The sequence below is a fragment of the Chionomys nivalis genome, chromosome 10 (genome assembly GCF_950005125.1).
Source record: "Chionomys nivalis chromosome 10, mChiNiv1.1, whole genome shotgun sequence".
Classification (NCBI taxonomy): domain Eukaryota; kingdom Metazoa; phylum Chordata; class Mammalia; order Rodentia; family Cricetidae; genus Chionomys; species Chionomys nivalis.
The window spans coordinates 61,825,955-61,850,981 of NC_080095.1; the positions used below are offsets into that span (position 1 = coordinate 61,825,955).

The 25,027-nt window shown below is 42.5% G+C and overlaps 1 protein-coding gene across 2 annotated transcripts; it reads left to right on the forward strand.

Moving 5' to 3' along the window:
- The first annotated feature begins 346 nt into the window (after positions 1-346).
- Trappc6b (trafficking protein particle complex subunit 6B) lies at positions 347-18,077 on the forward strand. 2 transcript variants are annotated; one of them, XM_057783203.1, is made up of 6 exons: positions 392-798; positions 9,162-9,229; positions 10,632-10,749; positions 13,252-13,335; positions 15,990-16,083; positions 16,890-18,077. In XM_057783203.1, exons 1-6 carry the CDS (start codon positions 718-720, stop codon positions 16,919-16,921), a joined length of 477 nt encoding a protein of 158 aa, XP_057639186.1. In that variant the 5' UTR covers positions 392-717; the 3' UTR covers positions 16,922-18,077. The 2 variants fall into 2 exon arrangements, with proteins under 2 accessions (XP_057639187.1, XP_057639186.1); XM_057783204.1 differs by lacking the exons at positions 15,990-16,083; positions 16,890-18,077 and adding an exon at positions 15,742-15,978 and having other exon boundaries at positions 347-798.
- The last annotated feature ends 6,950 nt before the right edge of the window (positions 18,078-25,027 follow it).

Genomic DNA, 25,027 nt, shown 5'->3' on the forward strand with positions numbered 1-25,027 from the left:
TAGCAGAAACATTTTTTGTTTGTTTTGTTTCTGGAGACAGGGTTTCTCTATTTAGCTTTGGAGCCTATCGTAGAACTTGCTCTGTAGACAAGGCAGGTCTTTAACTCACAGAGATCCTCCTGCCTCTGCCTCCCGAGTGCTGGGATTAAAGGCATGTGAGCTACCACCCAAACAGATTTTCTGCAATGTATGTATGTATTTATTTATTTTTGACAGAGGTCTCATTTTGTAATTTATGCTGGTCTCAAACTCAAGGCAATCCTCCTGCCTCAGCGTGCTGGGTGGGATTACATGCATGAACCACTACGCCCCACTTCCAAGGCAGACACCTTGGGTTTTACCCTCCAGCCCTAGGGCACCTTGACTCTGCCTCGTCCTGGTGAGAACCTGGGCTAGCTGGTAGCAGCTCCCTTATTACCTCCCTCCCAGAGCCCGGCAGGACACAGGAAGTCGCTCACCCCCAGACCGGAAATTGCTCACGCCCCATTCTCGGCGCCCTAGTCTTGGCGGGGTGTGGAGCTGTCACAGCGTCTCGGGGCCCAGTGGCGGCGGCCCTGGGGAGGGGCGCGGTCGGTCCACGGCGGCCTTCCGCGGCCTTGGCAGCGGGGTTAGGTCGCCGCTCTCGGGGTCTGGCGCGGGCCACCGGCGCGGGCTAACGGGAACCGCGAGTCCCGCACTAAATTGGAGCCGACTCGGCCCTGGAGGCATCGGCGGGAAATGGCGGACGAGGCGTTGTTTTTGCTTCTACATAACGAGATGGTGTCCGGAGTGTACAAGTCCGCCGAGCAGGGGGAAGTGGTGAGTGCTGCCACGTACTCTGGGATCCTGCGGGACGCACCCCGGGATCTTGCGGGATGCATCCTGGGGCCCTGCGGGATGCACCCTGGGATCCTGCGGGACGCACCCCGGGATCCTGCGGGATGCACCCCGAGATCCTGCGGGATGCACCCCGAGATCCTGCCGGACTCGTCCGTTCTTCTCCCGTAACCATTAGGTTAGACCGAACTGGTCCACCTCGAGGCATCCCACAGCATATAACCTGTGTTTCGGCTGTCCGCCCCAAGTTAGTCTCGCATCCCTTTCTGTTTTGTGTCTTCAGTTTGGGGTACAGTATGTTTTTTTTTTTTTTTCTAATAATTGGCCCTATGAGGATTTGCTGGAGAGCAGCTGATTTTGGCATATCTGCTTAAATTTCCTGGCGCTCCCAGCACTTGGAGAGGCCCACAACCGCTATCCCTGAGAGGCTCTTTCATCTCTTGACTCAGAATACCACTCCACACAATTCCAGGGCCAAACCGTGATGAAGCTTGGAGTTAAAGCATAGGAAACTTTGCAAGATTTTTAGCAATAATTATGAATACACTTAAATTAATTGCTTAAAATATTTGGTGTTTATTTTATCAGAACTGGTTTTAGGAGTTTGGTCCCATCCTTACATCGGACGTGGAAATTCTTATTTCCTCATGATTCTTTTAGGAAACATCTAGTGGGACTGGAATTTAATGATTAGAGTATTGGGTCGCAATTAGGCATACAATCACAGAATATTATCAAATTTTAGAAATGAGACAGTGTGAAGTTATGGTCAGGTCAGCAGGCCTTTTTTTTTTTTTTTTTTTTTTTTTTAAAAGCCCTTGGGGCTGGAGAGATGGCTCAGTGGTTAAGAGCATTGCCTGCTCTTCCAAAGGTCCTGAGTTCAATTCCCAGCAACCACATGGTGGCTCACAACCATCTGTAATGGGGTTTGGTGCCCTCTTCTGGCCTGCAGACACAGACAGAATACTGTATACATAATAAATAAATAAATAAATATTAAAAAAAATAAATAAAAATAAAAAAGCCCTTTATCCCTGGTTTGGCTGGAACTCGATATGTTGATTAGGCTGGACCGGAACTCACGGAGATCCTCTTAACTCTGCCTCCCTAGTGCTGGTATTAAAGGCATGTGCTGACACACCTGGCAGTAGCCCCTTCTTTAATGCTGCTGATAAAGAGGGTGAAGGCCAGGGAAGGAAAGCATCCTGGTTACAGTCACAGAGTTAGGAAAGAGTGAGGACTTTGTTTTTGAGACGAGGTCTTACTGTATATCTCTGGCTGGCCTGGAACTTGCTATTTGTAGACCCGGCTGGTTTCAAACTCACAGAGATCTGCTTGCCTCTGTCTTCCAGATGTTTCTCAGTGGGGGACTTAAAGTTAGGGAATGGAGTCGTCCATTTGCTTGTTATGAAGATAGCTCAGTGTGTGGACTAGAGAAAGATCTTTGTAGTGAGGAGATGTATTATTGCAGGAGTCAGGGCAGAGGATGATCGAGGTCTGAACTAAAACAGATAAGAGAGCAGAGAGGAGGCTTAAGAGGTAGGGAGGTGGACTCTAAGCTTTGGTTAAATATGGGAATGGAGGTAAAATTATCCCGTATAGATAAAGCATGTGGATTGGATGGGTGCACGATTAGTAAGAGGGGTGAAGAGAAGAGGTACGGAGACTACTGAGTTATATGCAGGTTTAATTTCTAAGACACTTAAGGAACAGTGCTGACAGATTGTAAATTATAAGAAAGGTGGGCATGGCCCGGCGGTGGTGGCCCACGCCTTTAATCCCAGCACTTGGGAGGCAGAGGCAGGCGGATCTCTGTGAGTTCGAGACCAGCCTGGTCTACAAGAGCTAGTTCCAGGACAGGCTCCAAAACCACAGAGAAACCCTGTCTCGAAAAACAAAAACAAAAAAACAAACAAACAAACAAAAAAACAAAAGAAAGGTGGGCATGGAATAAATAAAAATACCATTAGGAAGACGATTGAAACTGAGGGTTTTGGTTGTTTAGAGACAGGGTTGTGTAGCCCTGGTTGACCTGGAGCTTCAGTGTTACCAGGATGGCCCAAAACTCTACCTCCCAAGGGCTGGGATTAAAAGCATGTGACACCACACCTGGCCTTCAAATTTTTAAAATTTCTTTGTATGGATATTTTGCCTGCGTGTTTGCCTGTGCATTTCATGCATGCCTAATGCCACAGAACCAGAAGAGGGCTTCATAGTCCCTGGAACTCGAGGTACAGACAGTGGTGAGCTGCCATGTACCCAGGTCTTCTGCAAGAACAGCTAGTGCATGTAAGTGCTCAGCCACCCCAGCAGCCTCCTCAAATTCTATTTATTTATTTATTTATTTATTTATTTATTTATTTATTTATTTGGTATTTTGAGACAGAGTGTTGGGATTATTTGGTATTTCTCTGTATCACTTTGTTAGACCAGGCTGGCCTTAAACTCACAGAGATCCACCTGCCCCCTGCCTCCTGAGTGCTGCCTCCAAGTGGTATGCACCACCACTGCCGAGCTCAAATCCTGTTTCTAATTATACCTATCTATAACAGATACCCTCCACCTTTACTCATTTGTTATTTTCCCTAAGCTTACATTTAGGCTTTTCTCACCCCCAAACAATTAATAATACATTCATTCCTTTATCTTTTATCATGAAATCCCACCACTTTTCCTTCCTTCCTCCCTCCTCTCTCCATCCCTCCCTCCCTCTCTCCCTCCCTTCCTTTATTTCTTTTGAGACAGGGTTTCTCTGTATAACAGCTCTGACTGTCCTGGAACTTCACTCTGTAGACCAGGCTCGCCTTGAACTCACAAACGTTCCCTTGCCTCTGCCTCCAGAGTGTTGGGATTAAAGGTGTGCCCTTCCACTGCCTGGCTTCCCACCCTTTTTTCTCATCTTCCTACTTTTTATTTACTTTTTCAGTGGGTTAGCCCAAAATAATACAAATATAGTTGTTTTGCTCACAACAGATCCTTATAAACAAACAAACAAAACCCAAAAGTTTGGAATTGTTTACCTGTTTCAGTGTATTTGTAGTTGGGAGGGGAAAATCGACATGGAGCAACAGTGATGACAACGATGATAACTGAGTGTTTCACGATTCAGTCCTGGCTGGCTTGGACTCCCTGTGTGGACCAGCCTTGCCTCGAACTCCCAGAGCTCTACTGCCTTGGGAGTGCTGGTATTAGAGGCATGTGCCACCATGCTGCCTGGTTTTTATTTATTTATTTTTTTAAAGTTACTTTCTGAGGAGACTTTTCTGCTCCAGTGGCCTCTATGACTTATGCTATGGCAGACAGTGGTCCATTATCCTCATTTTCAGACACTTGCAAATAGTTCGCCTTTGATGAGTACATGGACCTCCATTAGATGGTGCGGAAGACATTCTCAAAGTCAAGAAACAACAGGGTCTGATGATGCTACAAAATGCTACAAAATGTTTCCAGCTAGAGATGGCGGAGGAATCCAGAAGTTGAGAAGGTGACAGTGGCTGTGAGCACAGTCTGAGACACATCAAGCTGGTTTGGTAGCTCTTATGTTATCATCATCGGGTGACACTGTTGCTGTGAGATTGTTTTTGTAACAAAAGTATGGTTTTAAACAAACTATAAATCTTTTTAACATTCTTATTTTTATTTTATTTTGTGTGCATGGGTGTTGTCTGTGTACTAATTTTGCTCCTGGTAGCTGTGACACTGTACGCCTGTGAGAGGAGAACTCAGTACATTCAGCTCTTCACTCAGTGGGTTCCAGGGATCAGCTTAGGTCTCCACTCTTGCTAGCAAGCACCTTTACCTACTAACCCATCTCAATGACTTCTTTTTTTCTTTTTTTCTTTTTTTAATTTAAAAACTTTAAAAATGTGCCTGGATATTTTGTTTGTATGTATATACACAGATACATATATATGCATTGTATCTATGCAATACCTAAGGTGGCTAGAAGAGGGAGGACATCAGATCTCCTAGAGCTTCCATTACAAATGGTTGTGAGCTGCCGTATGTGCTGGGAATTGAACCCAGGTCCTCTGGAGGAGCTCCTAATGGCTAAGTCTTCTCTCTTAGCCCTCTGCTGTTTTAGGTTTAGGGGTACTTCTAGGTCTTAAGAGAAAAATATTGTGATGTGTCAGTTAGATTCCATGGGTGTAGCTTCTGACATTTCTAGGAGACAGTCTCACAGCAAACTTCCTATTCCTCAGGCTCTTACAATTTTTCTACATCTTTGGCAACGTTCCCTGAGCCTCAGGTGCAGGAGTTGTGTTGTAGATGTATCAGCTGGGATTGGACTCTACCACTGCATTTTGAATGGTTGTGGTTTTCTGTAGTGGTCTCTGTTGCAAAAAGAGATTTCCTTAATGAAGGGTGAGATCTTCACACCATATCTAAAAATTTTGAGCTAGGAACTTCAAATGAGAGGGAATTTGTGATGTCTGGCTTTTTGGGTTACTTCACACAATGTGGTCTTTTCTAGTTCTGTCCATTTACTGGAGTAGGCCCTTGGGAAGGAGGTGCAGAGAGTCTGCTGGAGGGGAGAGGTGGGTGTGGCTTTTCTTACAGTATTTCTCCCCTTCTTCTGATGATCCTGAGCCTGGAGAGGAGGGTGGGTGACGTGGATGTCCTGTGTAGGGAGGAGCACTCTGCAGTCGTAGTCTGCTCCTGGGGACCGGAGTGGGCCTTTGTTAATCGCCATCGACTGCAGACAAGGTCCCTGATGAGGTTGAGAGCTGCATTAACTGTGGTATAAAGATGAAGTGCTGGGTGTTGCTTCAGTACTGTATCCATTTAGCAGAGTTGTAGTAGTAGATATCCCCTTGGGACTTTTTTTTTTTTTTTTGAGGTCTTTACAGAATGTAGATAGCTATCCCATGACTGATGTATACTTAGCAGAGATGTTTTTCCACTCCATCATTCTATAGGCTGTCTCTTCACTTTGCTGACTGTTATGTAGAAACCCTTTATTACATATGATCTTGTATGTCAGTTGTTTGTTTATTTTTGAGATAAGGGTTTCTATGTGGCTTTGGAGCCAGTCCAGGAACTTACTCTGTAGACCAGGCTGGCTTCAGACTCACAGAGATCCACCTGCCTCTGCCATCCTTCCCCGCCCGGCGAATTTCAGATTTTTACATTAAGGTCTCTGATCCATCTGAATTTATTTATTTATTATGTATACAATATTCTGTCTACATGTATGCCTGCAGGCCAGAAGAAGGCACCAGACCTCATTACAGATAGTTGTGAGCCACCATGTGGTTGCTGGGAATTGAACTCAGGACCTTTGGAAGAGCAGGCAATGCTCTTAACCACTGAGCCATCTCTCCAGCCCCTTGCATTTATTTTTGTGCAGAGCTAGAGATCTATTTTCATTCTTTTACCTTGAACATCCAGTTTTTTCAGGGATTTCACCCTGCCCGCTGCACACACCCCAGTTGTTAGGGATTGTACCCAGGGTCTTATGGGAAAGTGTTCTGTCATTTAGCTGCATCCCCAGCTTTGTTCACTAATGTATGTTTTTGCTATTTTTATGAAGAATCAGCTGTGGCTGTGTGAGTTTGTTTCTGGGATTGGTCTCTGTTTTTGTGCCAATATCATGCTGTAGAACTGGAGTGTAATAGAAAATCAGATATTGTGTTGTCTCTAGCATTACTCTTTCCACTCAGGATTGCTTTGGTTTATGTGAATCTGATACAGTTTTTAGGTTTCATTTGTCTGGTTCTGTGAGGATGTTACTAGAATTTTGATAGGGACTGGGTGCCGACTTCCACAGTATATGTTCTAATCCATGAACACGAGAGGTATTTCATCTACTGCCTTTTTTCCTTCTTTTCATCAGCTTTATTTTTGTAATTAATTTTTTTGAAAATTTGGTGTATTAGTACTGTTTTTACACCATTTCCACTTCTTTTTTCTCTTCCAACTTATCCCATGTCCCCCCACTTTCAAACATGACCTATTCTTAATTATTATTCACACACACCCTACTGAGTTCCTTTAGTGTTGTTTAGGGTTGTAGTATTGTGTGTATTGTTCAGGGCTGACCATTTGGGATTGGACAACCTATAAGGGACTCCTCCCTCAAGAAGACTGATTCTCCCTAGTTCTGCAGTCCCTAATTGCTCATAGCTCCCGTCTGTTGGCATGTCAGCTGGTATTGTTACTTTGTAGGTCTTGTTTAGGTGACTGTTATTGAGAGTTTACAAGTGCAGCTTCCCTGTCACATACAGGAGGCACGACAAAGTCTCTTTGTCGCTCTGGTCCTCTGGTTCTTGCAGTGCCCTCCCCATATTCCCTGAGCCTTATGTTTAGGGCTTGCGTTGTGAATGTGTCAGTTGGCATTGGGCAGGTCACAGTCAGTTGTCTTCTCTGTCTTACTGTTGTGTTTCTGTAATGGTCTCCATCTGCTGCAGAAGAAACACATCTAGGTATAAAGTAAGTATCAAGAGTGCAGTTAGAAATTATACTGGCTTAGGAAAAGGGCAGTGGAGGTTCTCTAGAGTTCATGACTTCACCGGCTAGGATCATCGTATCAGACATGAGTTCCTTCCTCTTGAACAGGGCTTATGTCCAATTAGGTGGTTGCTGGTTACCCCCGAGATGTAAGTGCCACTGTTGTACCCTTGGGGACATTCTGCTATGCTGGTATTTGCTGTGGTTTTTAGGCATCCCAGCTGGGTAGGACTGTTGATTGCTTTCTCCCTTGGCAGTTTGCATATCATATTTGGATACTGTGGTAGCTAGCCTTCAGGGAGTGTTCTTCTAATTCGTTCCAGCCCAATTCATCCAAACTCTGTGCATGAAGTATGTTGTGTCTTCATCAGTAGGGTTTTCTTCAGGTCCTGGGAGGCAGCGAAGGACAAGGGATTGTTTTGGAAAGTCTCCTGGACTCCTCTTAGCAGCAGCTCTCAGAGCGGTGTCCCACACCTGGCACTGAGGTTTTCCTTAGCCTGTGGCTCTGGGGTGAGCTTTATCTCCTAAAATGGTGTAACTTCATTCAAGTGTGTCAGTGTGTCTGTGCGCGCGTGCGCCAGACTCACAATGCACATGTGGGGGTCAGCACAGATCCAGACTCACAATGCACATGTGGGGTCAGCACAGATCCAGACTCACAATGCACATGTGGGGTCAGCACAGATCCAGACTCACAATGACATGTGGGGTCAGCACAGATTGAGTTGGACCCACATGGGGGAAGGAGCGAGCCAGCTCAATTTGTCCTGACTCCCACATGTGCATTGTGAGTATGGCGTGCACACACGTGTACACACTACATGTAAGTCAAATTTAGGGCTGTTGAGTTGCTTACTTACAAAGGTGCCTGCCGCCAAGCCTGAGGACCTGAGTTGAATTCATATGGGGAAAGAGAACTAATGTCTACAAACTGTCCTCTTCTCTTGTGTGCCGTGATGGCCTTCTCAAGATACTTATAGCAGGGACTGGTTAAGAGCACTAGTTTTTCTTCCAGAGGACCCTGGTTCAAGTCCCAGCACCCACATGGCAGCTCACAACTGTCTGTAACTCCAAGATCTGACACCCTCAAAACACCAATACATAAAGATAAAATAAATATAAAACAAGAAAAAAATGTTTAAAATAAAACATTTAAATAGAAAGTTGTTAAAGTTTTTATTGTGAGCCTTTTCTACCTTTAAAGTAATTGTGAATTGCCCCCTCCCCTGATTTCTTTCTTTGTAAGTGGTATATAGAAAAGGTACTGATGGGGCTGGAGAGATGGCTCAGGGGTTAAGAGCGCTTTGTGCTTTTTTTTTTTGGTTTTTCGAGACAGGGTTTCTGTGTGGCTTTGGAGCCTGTCCTGGAACTAGCTCTGTATACCAGGCTGGTCTCGAACTCACAGAGATCCGCCTGCCTCTGCCTCCCGAGTGCTGGGATTAAAGGTGTGCGCCACCATCGCCCGGCTTACTTTGTGCTCTTCCAGAGGTCCTGAGTTCAATTCCCAGCAACCACATGGTGGCTCACAACCATCTGCAATAAGATCTGGTGTCTTCTTCTCTGTAGGCATACTTGCAGGCAGAACACTGTATACATAATAAATAAATCTTTAAAAAAAAATAAAAGATATTGATTAAAAAAATTTAGTTTGTGTGTATGCCCATGTCCCTGAGTGTGTCATGTGCATGTCATAGTGCACATGGCACGTGTGGCGGTCAGAGAACTCCTAGAGTTCTTTCTCTCCTTTAGCATGGGTCCTGTGGATTAAGTCATCAGGGTTGGTGGTAAGTACCTTTACCTGTTAAACCATCTTCCTGGCCTCTGATTTCTAGTTCATTGTTTTAAAATACAGATGCCTTAGAATTCTAAGTATTCAAAACTTTTTTTTTTGATAGGAAAATGGACGATGTATTACTAAGCTGGAAAACATGGGGTTTCGAGTGGGACAAGGATTGATAGAAAGGTGAGCAGTATGAGCAGAAAATTTTCTGCCAGGTAGGTTATAAACACCGATCAATTTCAAATCCTTACAGAAGCTTGAGATGTTTTGTTTTTAATTCATTTCTGATTGGGGATGATAAGTTGAACATGCTGTTAAGAGGCTGCTGGTATATCAGAAGTAGAGCATGTGTTTAGTGAGTGTGAGGCTCTGGGTTCCATCACTGGAAAAAAATTCTCTTTAGATCTGATGCTACTTTAACTCTGTTATTCAGGCTTTATTATTTTTGTTTATGGACATGGCCCTGCTATGTGACCCAGATTGTCTTCAGACTTATTATTCCTGCTGTCGCTGGGATTATAACCATTCTCTTCTGTGCCCAGTTTCCTGTTTTCATAATTGAGGAAGACCTATTTTACATAGGCGATTTTTTTTTTCCCCCATGAAAGGACTAATATATTGAAATTCCTATTTACAGTCTCATTGCATTTTCTGCTTAGGGCTTAAACTTAGTAGGTTTTTAAAAACGGAATTGAATTTTTTTAACTGAATAGGCATGGAAATGCCTTGAAGTCTATGTTCATGATCTTTGCTTTTTTGTATTCCTTTATGAATATCTAAATGGTTTAATTTAGATAGATTATATTTTACAGAAAACACTCCAGTTATGCTTACTTTTTGGGCAGGGGGTTTCGAGACAGTGTTTCTGTGTTCTAACCTTGGCTGTCCTGTAACCTGCTCTGTAAACCAGGCTGGCCTCAGACTCACAGAGATCTGCCTGCATCTGCCTCCTGAGTGCTGGGATTAAAGGCGTGCATCACCACTGCCTGACATTCTGTCTTTTCTTTCCTTTTTTTTTTGTTGAGATAGAGTTTCATACTGTATCCCAATGTTCCACCTTGTCCAGGTTGGGACTCAGACCTGTGGAGACCTTACCTCAGCCTCTAGAGTGCTTGGATTATAGCACAAACCACCATGCTCACTTGCGTCATTTTTGTTTTTTTATGTGCTAATTTGAATTATGACTGAAATATGACTGACTAATAAATAGACTCCTGAGCCTCATGATTACATAACTGAGATGAGATGGGCTTTGCTTGGTGTTTATCCCTGTGTGACTGTCAGTAAAGGTCTAGTGCTAGTGGCATTTAGAAATTAGTAAATAGCTGGGCGGTGGTGGCGCACGCCTTTAATCCCAGCACTCGGGAGGCAGAGACAGGCGGATCTCTGTGAGTTCGAGACCAGCCTGGTCTACAAGAGCTAGTTCCAGGACAGGCTCCAAAACCACAGAGAAACCTTGTCTCGAAAAACCAAAAAAAAAAAAAAAAAGAAATTAGTAAATAATTTGCTTCTTCTTAGAAAAAAACTTCCTCCTTTGTTTCCTTTGGAAGAAATATATTGTATTACTTCAAGTTGATCTTTTTAGGTTTACGAAAGATACTGCAAGGTTCAAGGATGAATTAGACATCATGAAGTTCATATGTAAAGATTTTTGGACTACAGTATTCAAGAAACAAATTGATAATCTAAGGACAAATCATCAGGTATTTAGATAAATATGTTCTTTGTTGATTTGAAGACCTATTTTCTGAAAGTCACTTACTGTGAATGTCCTTTGTATCAGGTATTTACTTTCCTATGGTTGTGTGTGATGTGTGTGGGAATGTAGCTGCTTGCGTGGCGCATACGTCACAGTGAGGGTAGAGGACAGCTTCCAGGAGTTGTTTCTCCTACTGAAGTTTCCAGGATACAGAAGAGATTGTGAAGCTTGTGCACAAGTGATTTTACATGCTGAGCTATTTTTGTTGGCCCTTAATTTACTTATTTAAATTAAATTTTTTGAGAATTTTTTTTTTAATGTATATAAGAGCACCAGGTGCTTACAGTGGCCATAAGAGGCTGCCAGATTTTTTTTTTTTTTTTTTTTTTTTTTTTGGTTTTTCGAGACAGGGTTTCTCTGTGGTTTTTGGAGCCTGTCCTGGAACTAGCTCTGTAGACCAGGCTGGTCTCGAACTCACAGAGATCCGCCTGCCTCTGCCTCCCAAATGCTGGGATTAAAGGCATGCGCCACCACCGCCCGGCGCTGCCAGATTTCTTGCAGCTGGAGTTACAGAAGTCTGTGAGCTTCAGTGTACCTGCCCTGAACCTGGGTCCTATGCAAATGTAGCAGATGATCCTAGTAGCTGAGCCATCTGTCTCTCCACTCACCTAGGACTCTTTTTTCTGAGAGGGAGGGGATAAACTTCATGCTTTTCTAATAATATTGTTAAGTCTTTTTCTCTAGTAGGGTAAAGGAAATAAGGAAGAGCCGTAGTTATCATTAACTATAACTGTTTCTTTCTTCTAATTACAAAGTTGTGTTAAAATTTAAAATGTAGCATCAGGAGGCAGAGGCAAATGGATCTCTTGAGTTTGAGGCCAGCATGGTCCACAGAATGAGTTCCAGGACAGCCAGGGTGACATAGAGAAACCCTGGCTTGAACCCCCCCCCCCAAAAAAAAAAAGTAGCAAATGAGAGCTGGAAAGATAACTCAGTGGTAACCACTAAGCATTCATTGCTCTTCTAGAGGACATGAGTCTAGTTCCCAGAACCCATGACAGATGTCTCACAAGCTCTTAATATTTTAGTTCCAGGAGGATTCAGTGTGTTGTGTCTGGTTTCTTTGGGAATCCACATACATGTTCACACACATAACTATAAACATATAATTAAAAATAAAAACCCAGCTGGGCATGGTAGTATGTGCAACAAAACAAAAAGTAGCCTCTATCAGTGGGCAAAGGGACATCTCATTTTTGGTATTTTTATACCTGGGGCTTTCTACATTCAGGTTGGCAGGAACGTCATTCATGGCAGTGATTCAGTGAGAAAGAGATCAGTCTGTGGGTTAAACCTGAATAACTCACTGACTGTACTTTGTTCCACGACTGGGTCTATGAATAGAGGCAGACAAAACAAGGTCCTTTTTAGCATTAGTGAAGGGTCCCTGGACACAGCTCTTCATTCCACTGACTAGAAATGATAAAATGGATCTTCTTTTCCAAAACATATTTTTCAATAAAACTGTTAGAACTGGGAAAAACAAACTTTGTAGAATGTAGCACAACAGAGTAATTGGTGTAGGATTGTTAATTATTACCAGAAATGATAGTATTCAGAACTATATAGTATTTATATCTTTAGAATAATTTCTGATTTTTTTTTTTTTTGGCTTTGGAGCCTGTCCTGGAACTAGTTCTTGTAGCCCAGGCTGGCCTCAAATTCACAAAGATCTGCCTGCCTCTGCCTCCCCAGTGCTGGTATTAAAGGTGTGCACCACCACCACCCTGCTAGAATAATTTCTAAAGTCTAATTCGTATACCGTATTTAACTCTTAAATAACCTGCTTTGGTTTGACTAAAGAGATGGCTCAGTTAAGAGCTTGTGCTGTTCTAACAGAGGACCCGGGTTCAGTTCCCAGGGTCACCGTTGGGCACTCATAGCTGCGTAATTCCAGCTCCGGAAGATCTGATGTCTTTTCTTACCTCAGTGAGCAGCTACACTGGCACATTTTCACACACAGATACACACACACACATTTTTTTTTTTAATTTTTCAAGGCAGGGTTCTCTGTGTAACAACCCTGGCTGTCCTGGAACTCCCTTTGTAGACTAATCTGGCCCTGTACTCATAGAGATCCGTCTGGCTCTGCCTCCCAAGTGCTGGGATTAATGGTATGTGCCAAGATTGACTACTCACACAAGCAATTTTAAGAAGTGAATCTTATAAAAGAACTTGTTTGGGTATGCAGTGGTTGATTTGTATTTTTATTTATTTATTCATTGATTCATTCACCTGTCTGTCTGTCTGTCTATCTATATCTGTATGTGTCTATTTATCTACCTGTCTTATCTATTTTATCTATTTATTTATTCACTCTATGGTCAGGCTGCTGACTTTGTGATGGAGTCATAGCCATGGGAAACTACACCCGCCTAGGGTAAGGTGATTTTTAAGGATTGAAGACTAGATTGACTTCTGATATTGCTTTTTGATTGTTAAACAGGGCATATATGTGCTTCAGGACAACAAATTTCGACTGCTTACTCAGCTCTCTGCGGGAAAACAGTATTTAGAACATGCATCAAAGGTATTAATAAAATTTTATTTTGTAATAAAACAAAAAAAATTAGAATAGGAAAAATTACAAAGCCAATCACAACTGATTGAAAGTAAACAGTAATTTCAGCAGCTCATTGAGGAGCCCATGCTCATGTTCTTGAGTAATCCTTTTTTTCTTAAACTAGATCTTTTTTTTTCTTTCTAGACTTTTTATTTTCTTATTTTGCATGTATGAGTGTTTTGCCTGCTTATATATTGTGCACTATTTCCGTGCCTGATGCCTGAGGAGATGGTGAGCTTCCATGTGAGTGCTGGGCATTGAATTCCTGTCCTTTGCAAGAATAACAAATGGGGCCGGGCGGTGGTGGCGCACGCCTTTAATCCCAGCACTCGGGAGGCAGAGGCAGGTGGATCTCTGGGAGTTCGAGGCCAGCCTGGTCTACAAGAGCTAGTTCCAGGACAGGCATCAAAGCTACAGAGAAACCCTGTCTCAAAAAACCAAAAAAAAAAAAAAAAGAATAACAAATGGAGGGCTGGAGAGATGGCTCAGAGGTTAAGAGCACTGATTGCTCTTCCAGAGATTCTGAGTTCAAGAGACCTGGTGCCTTCTTCTGGCCTACAGGCAGGATACTGTATAAATAAATAAATAAATAAATAAATAAATAAATAAATAAATAAATACATCTTTTAAAAAAAAGAATAACAAGCAGTCTTAACCATTGAGCCAACTCTCCAGCCCCCTGTTTTTTCTTGACCTGAACGTTAGCAATCCAAGTTAAGAATGCCTTTTAGTAAACTGTCAGTGGCAGCGGCAGCATCTCATGCCTTTCTCCATCACTTGGAAGGCAATGGTAGGCAGTTTGGGGCCAGCTGGTATTAAAGGCCTATGTCACTGTGCCTGACAGAATAACAAATTTTAATGTGAGTGTTCCTTTGCAATAATTAAAGTGTCTAAGCAAGTATAATTTGCTACTTATCAGTAAATATTTGTTCATTCTTCAATTTTCTTTTATTTTTTAAATATTTATTATGTATACAACATTCTGCCTCCATGTATGCCTGCATGCCAGAGGAGGGCACAGGATCTCATTACAGATGGTTGTGAGCCACCATGTGGTTGCTGGGAATTGAACTCAGGACCTCTGGAAGAGCAGCCAGTGCTCTTAAACACTGAGCCATCTCTCCAGCCCCCATTCTTCAATTTTCTGTTAAATTTTATAAATTACCATACAAAGATAAATCATACAGAGATTTCATGATTCTTCTTTCATGTATGCTTTGTTCTTATTGGTCCTCCTTGCCTACCGCCCTCCCCTTGTCTGCCTTCTTTGTGCTGACCTCCTAAGTCTTCTCCTAATACCCTCCTTCTGCCTTCATGTCACAAGGATTATAATGCCCTCTTTTTTGTTTATAAAATTTTCCCTCCTATATCTGAAATAGATTTGAAATACAGTGTAGTTATGATGTAGAAATCACAGAGCTAGCCGGGCGGTGGTGGTGCACGCCTTTAATCCCAGCACTTGGGAGGCAGAGGCAGGCGGATCTCTGTGAGTTCGAGACCAGCCTGGTCTACAGGATAGGCTCCAAAACCACAGAGAAACCCTGTCTCGAACCGCCCCCCCCCCCCAAAAAAAAAATCACAGAGCTAGAACCATATGAAGTTAGGCTTCAAGCATTTTTATGGTTAATATACATACATACACACACATACACACACATCGACATCATTGCTCTTTTTATTCACATTTTACTATTTTTAGTTTCCACTTAACTTTGGGGCATCTTACTTTCTTCAGGTGTGAAGAATAAGTCAAAGATTTTTCTTGATGAATTTCTTACTGAATTGATGTCTGCTGAGTTAAGAGCTCCTATTACAAAGCCCAGGCTAGTCTCCAACTTGTAGTGATCTACCTGCCTGAGCCGCTTGAGTTCTAGGATTACAGACAAGCTTCATAGCTACGCTTTAAGTCTTAAACAAGATGAGATGTTTGGTTGTAGGAAGCTGGATGCGATAGCACATGCTTGTAATGCTAGTATTTGGGCGACGGAAGCTGGAGTAGGAAGTTTGAGGCCTGACTGACTACTTGAGACCCAGTCTCAAAGAGGAAAAAGGAAAAAGAAGCATAGAGATCTTTGCTTAGTCAGCAGTATTGATAGGAAGGCCGAGAAGATAGAAATTAAGGAGGCTAAAGTGACTAGCTGCGCTAAGCGTCTAGTTAGATCCCTGTGCACAGCATGGAGAACACTCACAGGCCAACGCTGTTGTTTCTTGACCTAAACTTAACCTGTTGCTGTTCTGTGGTTACACTAGATTCAGGGCCTTGTTCTGCAGCCCCAGGTTGGTTAAGCTTAGTCATTCGCCCATGTGCTTTAGTACAATTAGCTTTACTCCAACTGCCTTTTTACAGTGTCTGTGCTGTTTCTTTCTTTCTAGTTAGAGGTTGCGTGGCCTTGAACTCAGAGATCAGCCTGCTTCTGGATTGAAGGCCAGCTTCACAGCTTCATTCTTCCTTACCTCTGCCTTTTCCTCTTGCTCTCACCTCCTTGTCCTCCCCTTCTCTCATTCTCCTGTTAATACAGCAATGATGTATTGATGCCACAGCTTAAATCAATTCCCTGTTTACCAATACCTTATTGTTTTAGTAAATCCTTAATATTTTTTGTATGTTTTCCTCCTTTTAGTATCTAGCATTTACATGTGGCTTAATCAGAGGTGGCTTGTCAAATTTGGGAATAAAAAGTATTGTAACAGCTGAAGTATCTTCAATGCCTGCCTGTAAGTTTGTTCATCTTACATATGTTTTACATAATTTTTTTTTTTTTTTTTTGGTTTTTCGAGACAGGGTTCTGTTTCTCTTAAATATAGAAGAAACTAAAAATTCTGAAACTTTCATTTTAGTATCATTTATTTCACATTTATTTTGGTAATATGTAATATCTTTTCACTCAAGGACTAACCAAGAACAAAATTTAATTGAGTTTCAATATATTTCTTTTCTTTTCCTTTTCCTTTTTTTTTTTTTTTCCAGGACAGAGTTTCTCTGTGTAGCTTTGGGACCTATCCTGGAACTCTCTCTGTGTACCAGGCTGGCCTTGAACTCACAGATATCCTCCTGTCTCTGTCTCCCAAGTGTTGGGATTAAAGGCATGCACCACCACTGCCCAACTGGATTTTTTTTTCTATCAACTGACAAATTAGTAATGAAATACTTAGAATTGCTAGGCATGGTGACTCATGCCTTTAACCCTAGCACTGACGAAGCAGAGGCAGACAGTATCTGTGAGTTCGAAGCTTGCCTGGTCTGGTCTACATGGTGAACTTGAAGCCAGGGCTACATAATGAGACCTTCTTGTCTCAGAAAACACACACACACACACACACACACACACACACGGGGTGGGGGGGGGCATACACCCAGGATGTAGGAAGGACACCTCCTCATAAACCAGACAACTGTCCAGTGGGATAGGCTTTATTGACTACCTTAAGGAGTACGAAAAGACCTTTGACACGCAAGTTCTTTGAGTGAAACTACTTCCTGTATGGAAATGAATATGTTTGTTTTCTGTTCTGTTCTTCAGGTAAATTCCAGGTGATGATCCAGAAGCTGTAGAGTGCAGTGAAACACGAGAGAGGCTGCTCTTGTGCAAAGTATTGCAAGTGCTGATCTCTGCTCACTGTTGGCGGTCTGTGCTGGAGCAGAGGGCTTACCTCACCAGATTCGCATAGACCAAATCGAAGGCTATCAATAAGGTCCTTTCACCATGACGTAAACTAGCTGAACTGTCTGACTAATGTCAGTGAACTCGACACCAAGATGTACAGCTCTTTATTTTAAACATCTTTATTTCCTAGTGTGATATGTATTTAACCATAGATGGAGAAGTGAAACTCAGGGTGTGTTGAATCGCTGTATAGAAAAATATGCACCAATCAGAATAGTTTCTATTCAAATGACCAAAATTTGTTAAAGTATAAATGTGTTTTAGTTATTTAAAAAAAGAAACCACTATGCTAAATTAAGCTTAATTTTTATTGTATTGTTTATAATTTATTTCTGTTGAGAATTTGTATGTTTATATAAGGATTTCATTTATACATTGGATGTTTATATGTATATATAAATACATATGTTACTGTCTAAATTGTTTGAAGACTTAATTTTACTTTAATAGACTTCAGTCTTTGAGCCCTCCACCGATTAATCGAAGTGAAATGTAGATTAGCTTGGTAACTGTAGCGCTAGAGAATATTAGGTATGTTGGAAGTAATTTTTATACTTACTCCTGCTCACATTATCCCTTTAAAAATATTTCATTTTAGTTTTTATGTGTGTGTGTGTGTATGTATCAATTTTCCTATCTGTTCTGTTGGTGAAACTTAGGTTGATCCCATAACTTAGTGCTTGATATCAAGTTGACAAAAAAATCCAACCAGCTCATCTCTTCTACAAATGCTAGGAAAGTGACACCCATATGCGAAGGAGTGAAACCGGATCATTAGACTAATACACTCAGAATCAACTTGTGTGGATCAATATAAAATACTTGAGACTCTAGTGATTGTTCAAAAGTAGACTCACTGGTTGTGGTGGTGCATGCCGGTAGGATTTGCTGAAGGAGGCAGAGGCAGGAGGATCACAAGTTCGAGACCAGTATGGACTACAATTTTTTTTTTTTTTTTGCCAGCGGTGGTGGCGCACACCTTTAACCCCAGCACTTAGGAGGCAGAGGCTCCAAAGCCACAGAGAAACCCTGTTTTGAAAAACCAAAAAAAAAAAAAAAAAAAAAAAAGCCGGGCGGTGGTGGCGCATGCCTTTAATCCCAGCACTCGGGAGGCAGAGGCAGGCAGATCTCTGTGAGTTCGAGAACAGCCTGGTCTACAAGAGCTAGTTCCAGGACAGGCTCCAAAACCACAGAGAAACCCTGTCTCGAAAAACCAAAAAAAAAAAAAAAAAGAAAGAAAGAAAGAAAAGAAACTCCGTACTCTATACCATTGTGGATATAATAGATGGAACATCTTGGTATTCCCCCAGGTATGATACAATACAGCCCTTCTGTGTGCAGGTTCATGTAACAAGGGCAATTGACTAGTCACTCTGGATGCTCAGTGCTTTGCTGACATCCTGCTGACATCGTCTATGGACGGTCTCGGGAAGTCCTTTGCAGTAACTTCCCTGCTGCTGGGATAAATGGTATTGATCCAGAAGAACTGAAATGAAGGACCCTGGAGTGATCACTGCCAGGTTCGCTATATTTCTCACAATAGCCAAGAAGGGGAAATAGTAAGTATGCAGGAATGGAGACAGAAGGAAAATACGGTGGTTGGGAAATATTTTCAGGTGTGTGACTTTTGTTTATGCTGCATTTGTTTAACTCTGTGAAGCTGTGTTACTGTACCTGTCTAAAACACTGATGAATAATAAAGAGATGAATGGTGAATAGTGAGGCAGGAACAAGGATAGGCGGGGCTGCCAGGCACAGAGGATAAATAGAACGAGAAATCTGGGAGGAGGGAGAACAAGGAGCAATGAGAAAAGGCCATCAGAGGCCAGCCATACAGCAAGCCACGGAGTAAGAAGAAAAGTAAGATATACAGAAGTTAGGTAATAGCCCAGAGGGAAAAGGTAGATAGGTCAATGTAGGTTAAGAACAGCTGGCAAGAAACAAGCCAAGCTAAGGCCAGGCATTCATATCTAAGAATAAGCTCCATGTGTTATTTTTTTTTAAATATTTATTTATTATGTATACAATATTCTGTCTGCGTGTATGCCTGCAGGCCAGAAGAAGGCACCAGACCCCATTACAGATGGTTGTGAGCCACCATGTGGTTGCTGGGAATTGAACTCGGGACCTTTGGAAGAGCAGGCAATGCTCTTAACCTCTGAGCCATCTCTCCAGCCCCCATGTGTTATTTATTTGGGAACTGGGTGGTGGGCCCCTCAAAAAGTTAAAAGAATAAAACATCATACAACACATGATATATACATACTAAATGTTAACAGCCTTTAAGAAAATTTCTGGAACTGTGGATATAGCAGAGTCGGTAGAGTATTCGTCTCGTATTCATGAAGCTGGGTGTCACCCCAGCACCACATACTGGACATGATGGGGCACAGCATTCCAGAGCCTGGTAGCTAGATGCAGGAAGATCAAGAGTTGAAAGGCATTCACCAGTACATTGTAGACACCAATGGTAGTCTTTGTGGGGTTTGAAACTGACCCGTTTGTTCTACATGAGACTTGAAAAGAAAAAGTAAAGGAGGTTCTGCCATACTTCAACATGGATGAACTTTGCAAATATATGTTAAATGAAAGTCACTGTTTTCATTAAGATTCTAAATCCAGTCACACTGACAAGATTGTCAAAATCTCCAATCCTTGTCCACTTGAAAACCTGACAGTTACTTTAAATCATAAAATTATTTTCATCCTATAATACAAAATATGCCTAATTCATTTTTGCAAATGCCCATAATCCTTAGTGTTCTCATAATTGTCCCATAGTCCAAAGTCAAGGCACCCTCATAAAACATGAGTTACATATTTGCAACATACGATGAATGGCAGAATAAATCTTCCTATTCCAACAGGGAGGAATGGGGGCAAATCCAGGAAAGACGGACCTGAGCAAGACCCAAACCTAGCAGGGCAAACACTATATCCTCCCCATCCATGTCTGGCATCTGGAGAATCATGACCACTCCGAAGAATTTGGGTAGACTGCAACATGTTCTAACTCCTCTTTTTTCTTTTTTTTTTGATTTTTCAAGACAGGGTTTCTCTGTAGCTTTTTGGTTCCTGTCCTGGAACTAGCTCTTGTAGACCGGGCTGGACTCGAACTCACAGAGATCCGCCTGCCTCTGCCTCCTGAGTGCTGGGATTAAAGGCGTGTACCACCACCGCCCGGCTCTAACTCCTCTTGGGCCAGCACTGCTCCATGTCCACAGCTTTCCTTTGTTGATATCTTATGGTCCTGGCATCTCCAACATCTCTGGGTCTCCATGGCACCTTAAGCCTCACTCACTTTCTACCACACATTGATTAGCTTCAGCCTGGAACCTTAAAAACAATTATTGGTACATGCCTGTAATCCTAGCACTCAGGAGGTTAAGACAGGAAGATCATTAATCTGCCTGGGCAGATTAAAAATCTGCTTCAAGAAACAACAAACTAATATAATGTGGTATGGAGGCACAGTGCTGTGATTCCAGCACTCCGGAGGATCAGGAGTTCAAGGTCATTCTCTGCAGAAATTTGAGGCCAGTTTGTGATATATACATGAGATAATGTTTCAAAAGATTAAAAACAGCATAATAAAAATAGGTTTGGATGCTTGGTATGATGTTGCACGCCTATAATCCAAGCATTCAGGATGCTGAAGTTGGAAAAGGCTACAAATTTGAGTCCAGTATTGGTTACATATCTTGCTGGCTAGTTTTATGTCAACTTCACAAACTATACTCATCTGAAAGGAAGGACCTGCATTTGGGAAAATGCCACCATAAGAACAGGCTGTAAGCAGAGGGGCCCATAAGGCATTTTCTTAATTAGTGACTACAGGTGGGGACATCCCTGGGCTGGTGATTCTAGGTTCTGTAAGAAAGCACTCTGAAGAGCCGGGCGGTGGTGGTACACGCCTTTAATCCCAGCACTTGAGAGGCAGAGGCAGGAGGATCTCTGAGTTCGAGGCCATTGGGGCTGTTACACAGAAAAACCCTATCTCAAAAAACAAACAAACAAACAAACAAACAAACAAAAAGCACTCTGATCTAGCCAGTAAGCAGCATTCCTCCATGGACTCTGCATCAGTTCCTGCCTCTGTGTTCCTTCCCTGCTTGAGTTCCTACACTGATTTCCTTTGATGATGAACTGTGATATGGAAGCACGAGTCAAATAAATCCTTTCCTCTCTAAGTTGCTTGTGGTCATGGTGTTTCTAGCAATAGTAACCTTAATTAAGACAGAGATTGGTACCAGGAGTAGGGTATTGCTGTGACAGATCTCACATTTGGGAGAATTGTGAAAGAACTTTGGAACTCTGGGGATAGAAAAGCCACTGAGTGTTCAAAGCTTGGTGAACTGTTCTGTGGGAGCTTGGAAGGTAAATATTTTATTGAGAGAAATGCAGACAATGGAGGGAGGCCTGGCGTATGAAGGTCCAGAGAGAAGTTTGAGAATTACTCCAAGTCTTTCTGGGCAGTTGCACCCTGAGACCACTGCATATTTTAAATTAAGAATCTGTGGTTCTGGTTATCTGGGGCCGAAGAATGGTTATGATTACAAGATACCAGAACCACTAAAGTGAAACCTTTGCTTTGCTGGGATACTTGATGCTGGTCAGCTGGAGCTGAGAAGTTAGCAGTGATTAAGAAGAGGCCGGCATCATTGAAGTGAAATCTGGGAAGTGTTTGATCAGTCAGCACATGAAAGCCGTGTTCCAGAGGTGGTCAAGATTGTACTTTATAGCTGGGTGTTGGGGCGCACACCTTTAATACCAGCATTCAAGAGGCAGAGGCAGGTGAATCTGTGAATTTGAAGCCAACCTGGTCTACAAAGTGAGTTCTGGGATGGCCAAGGATGTTACAGAGAAACTGTCTCAAAAAAACTAGACCCCAGCATTTTGGAGATGCCAGTACCCTGGGACAGCCGTCAAGAACAGCAGCAGTGGAATGGAGCCGGCCTGAGCTTAGGAGACAGTCTGTGTAGGCTACAGCGGGTGGAGCCTGAGAAGTGACCCAGGCCTTTTGGAGGAGCCCAGAAGTTTGTGAGTGGATCCTAGGCATCGGACACTGAGTTACTCACACAGTTGGCGTTTGGTTTCATATTGTGACTATGCCCTGGTTCTTCCCTTGAATTGCCCTTTTGATTTTATAGGAGTCCACAGTTGTCCACTTTGGTGTTTTTTTTTGTTTTTTTTTGAATTATCTTTTAAAGAGACTAAACTTTTTAAGTGAATTTGTAAGAAGACTGTGGGACTTTTTAAATTTGTAAAGTACTTTATATTAGTAGTTCTCAATCTGTGGGTCATGATCCCTTTGAGGTCGCGTCAGATATCTTGCAATCATATATCTACATTACGATTTACTGTGTGATCTTGGAGATGAACAAGAAAGGGAAGGTTGTGGCTAACAGTGATATTTGTGTGTCAAGGTGACAAGAGGTTAGTTATACTGGCTAAGGGAACACAGGGACATCCTATCTTCAAAAGCCTAAATCTGTCTGTCTGTCTGTCTGTCTGTCTGTCTGTCTGTCTGTCTCTCTCTCTCTCTCTCTCACACACACACACACACACACACACACACACAGAAAAGATATATGTTTGGTGATAGAAAGTTCCATGAAAATGTTTGAAGAGGGAAAATAGAATGCATATTATGGGGGTTAGTGAATATCTGCCTTTATTTATTTATTTATTTAGTTAGTTAGTTAGTTTTTTCGAGACAGGGTTTCACTGTGGTTTTAGAGCCTGTCCTGGAACTAGCTCTTTTAGATCAGGCTGGCCTCAAACTCACAGAGATCCATCTACCTCTGCCTCCCAAGTGCTGGGATTAAAGGCTTGCGCCACCACCACCGGGCACTATCTGCCTTTATAAGAACATTTATGCTTTGCTCTAACTCAGCAACTCCATTTTTACAAATTTAAGTAAGATATAAAAGTATGCATGAGGTTTTCACTAGTTGGTTAAACAGTCATTGGTGGCACTTGATTAAGTGACTGTACAAAGAGATTCCATGCAGCTGTTAAAAAGAAGAAATGATGTATGCAGAGACATTTTGACAAAAACTGAGGGGCTGGAGATTACTTACAGTGTATCTTAGCTTCTTCTATTGTGTCACAACATGACCAAAGCAGTTTATAAAAGAGAGCATGGAATTGATGTTATGGTCTTAGAAGTCCATGGTTAGAGTCCATGATGGTGGAGTGAAGGCATGGTGGCAGGTGGCTGGAGCAGCAGCTGAGTGCTCACATCTCACAAGCAGGAGGCAGAGAGAGAGCAGACAGATGCTTTTGAAACTTCAAAGCCTGTCCTTAGGCAAAGAGACCTCTCCTCCAACAAGGATGCACCTCCCAGACCTTCCCAAACAGTTCCACCAGCTTGGGACCAAGGACTCAAGCCCGGGAGCCTTTGTGGGTCATTGTCATTCAAAGTCCCACAACAGGCCAAGGCACTTCACTAAGCTTTATGATCTAATCCCGGGGGCTACATGGTGGAAGGAGAGAATCAACTCCCATAAGTTGGCCTTTGACCTTCACTTATATGCTGCAGCACAGGACAGGTATACACACACATACAGACACACACACACACACACACAGTAAAAATATAATAAAAAATTGTCAGACTGGAGACATGGCCCAGAGGTTAAGAACACTAGCTGCTCTCCCAGAGGTCCTGAGTTCAATTTCCAGCAGCCACATGATCGCTCACAGCCATCTACAATAAGGTCAGGTACCCTCTTCTGGCATGCAGGCAAACATGGAGGTAGAACACTGTATATATAATAAATAAATCTTAAAAAAAGAACAAAAAACACCCCCCATATTGTCACAAAATACTGCACTATATATAGAAGTATACATACGAACAGTTAACATCAATGCTCCAGGCATAAAAGTTACAAATAAATTGTGGAGTCGTTCTCCAAGGCTTTTGACACCCAGCCTTTACATTTTGTGTGTGTCTTGGTGCTGAAGTAGGAACTGAGAGGAGTGGGCAGGCAGCAGGAAGAGACACTGGGACTGGTTTTGGCTTTTGAAACTCTCAGTGACACACTTCCTTCAACAGAATCACACCTCCTAATGCCACTCACTCCCTAACCATTCAACTATACGAGCCTATGGGGACCATTCTTCTTGAGACCACCACAGTGGATATTAATTACCTCCACAATAACGTACTTCTGTCATGAGAAGTCAGGAGCTGGGTGAAGGGTGGGGACAATTCTCGAGCCCTGAAAAGACCCGTGGGGTTACCGTGCAAAGGTCTTATGGTTCAAAACGTCTACTTCTATTTGTCTCCAGCACCCAAAATATCCCTACACCAAATTAAATCATTATATAAATGGCTTCTCACTTTTGTTCACAATCCTCAAGCCAAAGCAGGTATGGGTGGCTCACAGCTGTTATAGTATTTGGGAAACTGAGGCATGGATCCACACAAACTTGAGACCATGTTGGGCTAGAGTAACTTCCAGGTCAGGCTGAACTATGGAGTAACATCCTGTCTTAGCAATAACAATCCTTTAGCTTGCTAGTAGAGATGGAATTGCATTAAGGTAATAGTCTGTATCTCTTAATCCGCTGCATAAGCAAAACTGCTTTGTAAATGTTACCTACTCAGGAACTTTACTGTAAGTAGTATATTAGCTTCATGCTACTGGCTATAGAAATTAAAACAAACAAACCATAATTGACACTTCATCTGTATCGTATCATCAGTTCCGTGTTTCCTTCCTTATTTATGTATATGAGTGCTCTATCTGCATGTATACCTTTATGTGAGAAGGGCATCAGATTGTACTATATGTACTATAGATCATTGTGAGCCACCATGTGGCTGCTGGGAACTGACCTCAGGACCTCTCAAAGAGCAGCCAGTGCATTTAGCGGCTGAGCCGTCTCTCCAGCCCCACAATGTGAAGCTTTAGGTCCAGCTGTGGTGCATGTTCTTGTTTTTGGACTTTATTGTTTAGATTTGTTTATTTTTAATGTATAGA

What these genes read in the sequence shown, in the direction of transcription:
- Trappc6b (XM_057783203.1), top strand. Translation starts at nt 718, where the DNA reads ATGGCGGACGAGGCGTTGTTTTTGCTTCTACATAACGAGATGGTGTCC. An exon ending in CCGCCGAGCAGGGGGAAGTG is followed by an intron (nt 799 to 9,161) that starts GTGAGTGCTGCC and finishes TTTTTTTGATAG; the next exon opens with GAAAATGGACGATGTATTAC. An exon ending in ATCTAAGGACAAATCATCAG is followed by an intron (nt 10,750 to 13,251) that starts GTATTTAGATAA and finishes ATTGTTAAACAG; the next exon opens with GGCATATATGTGCTTCAGGA.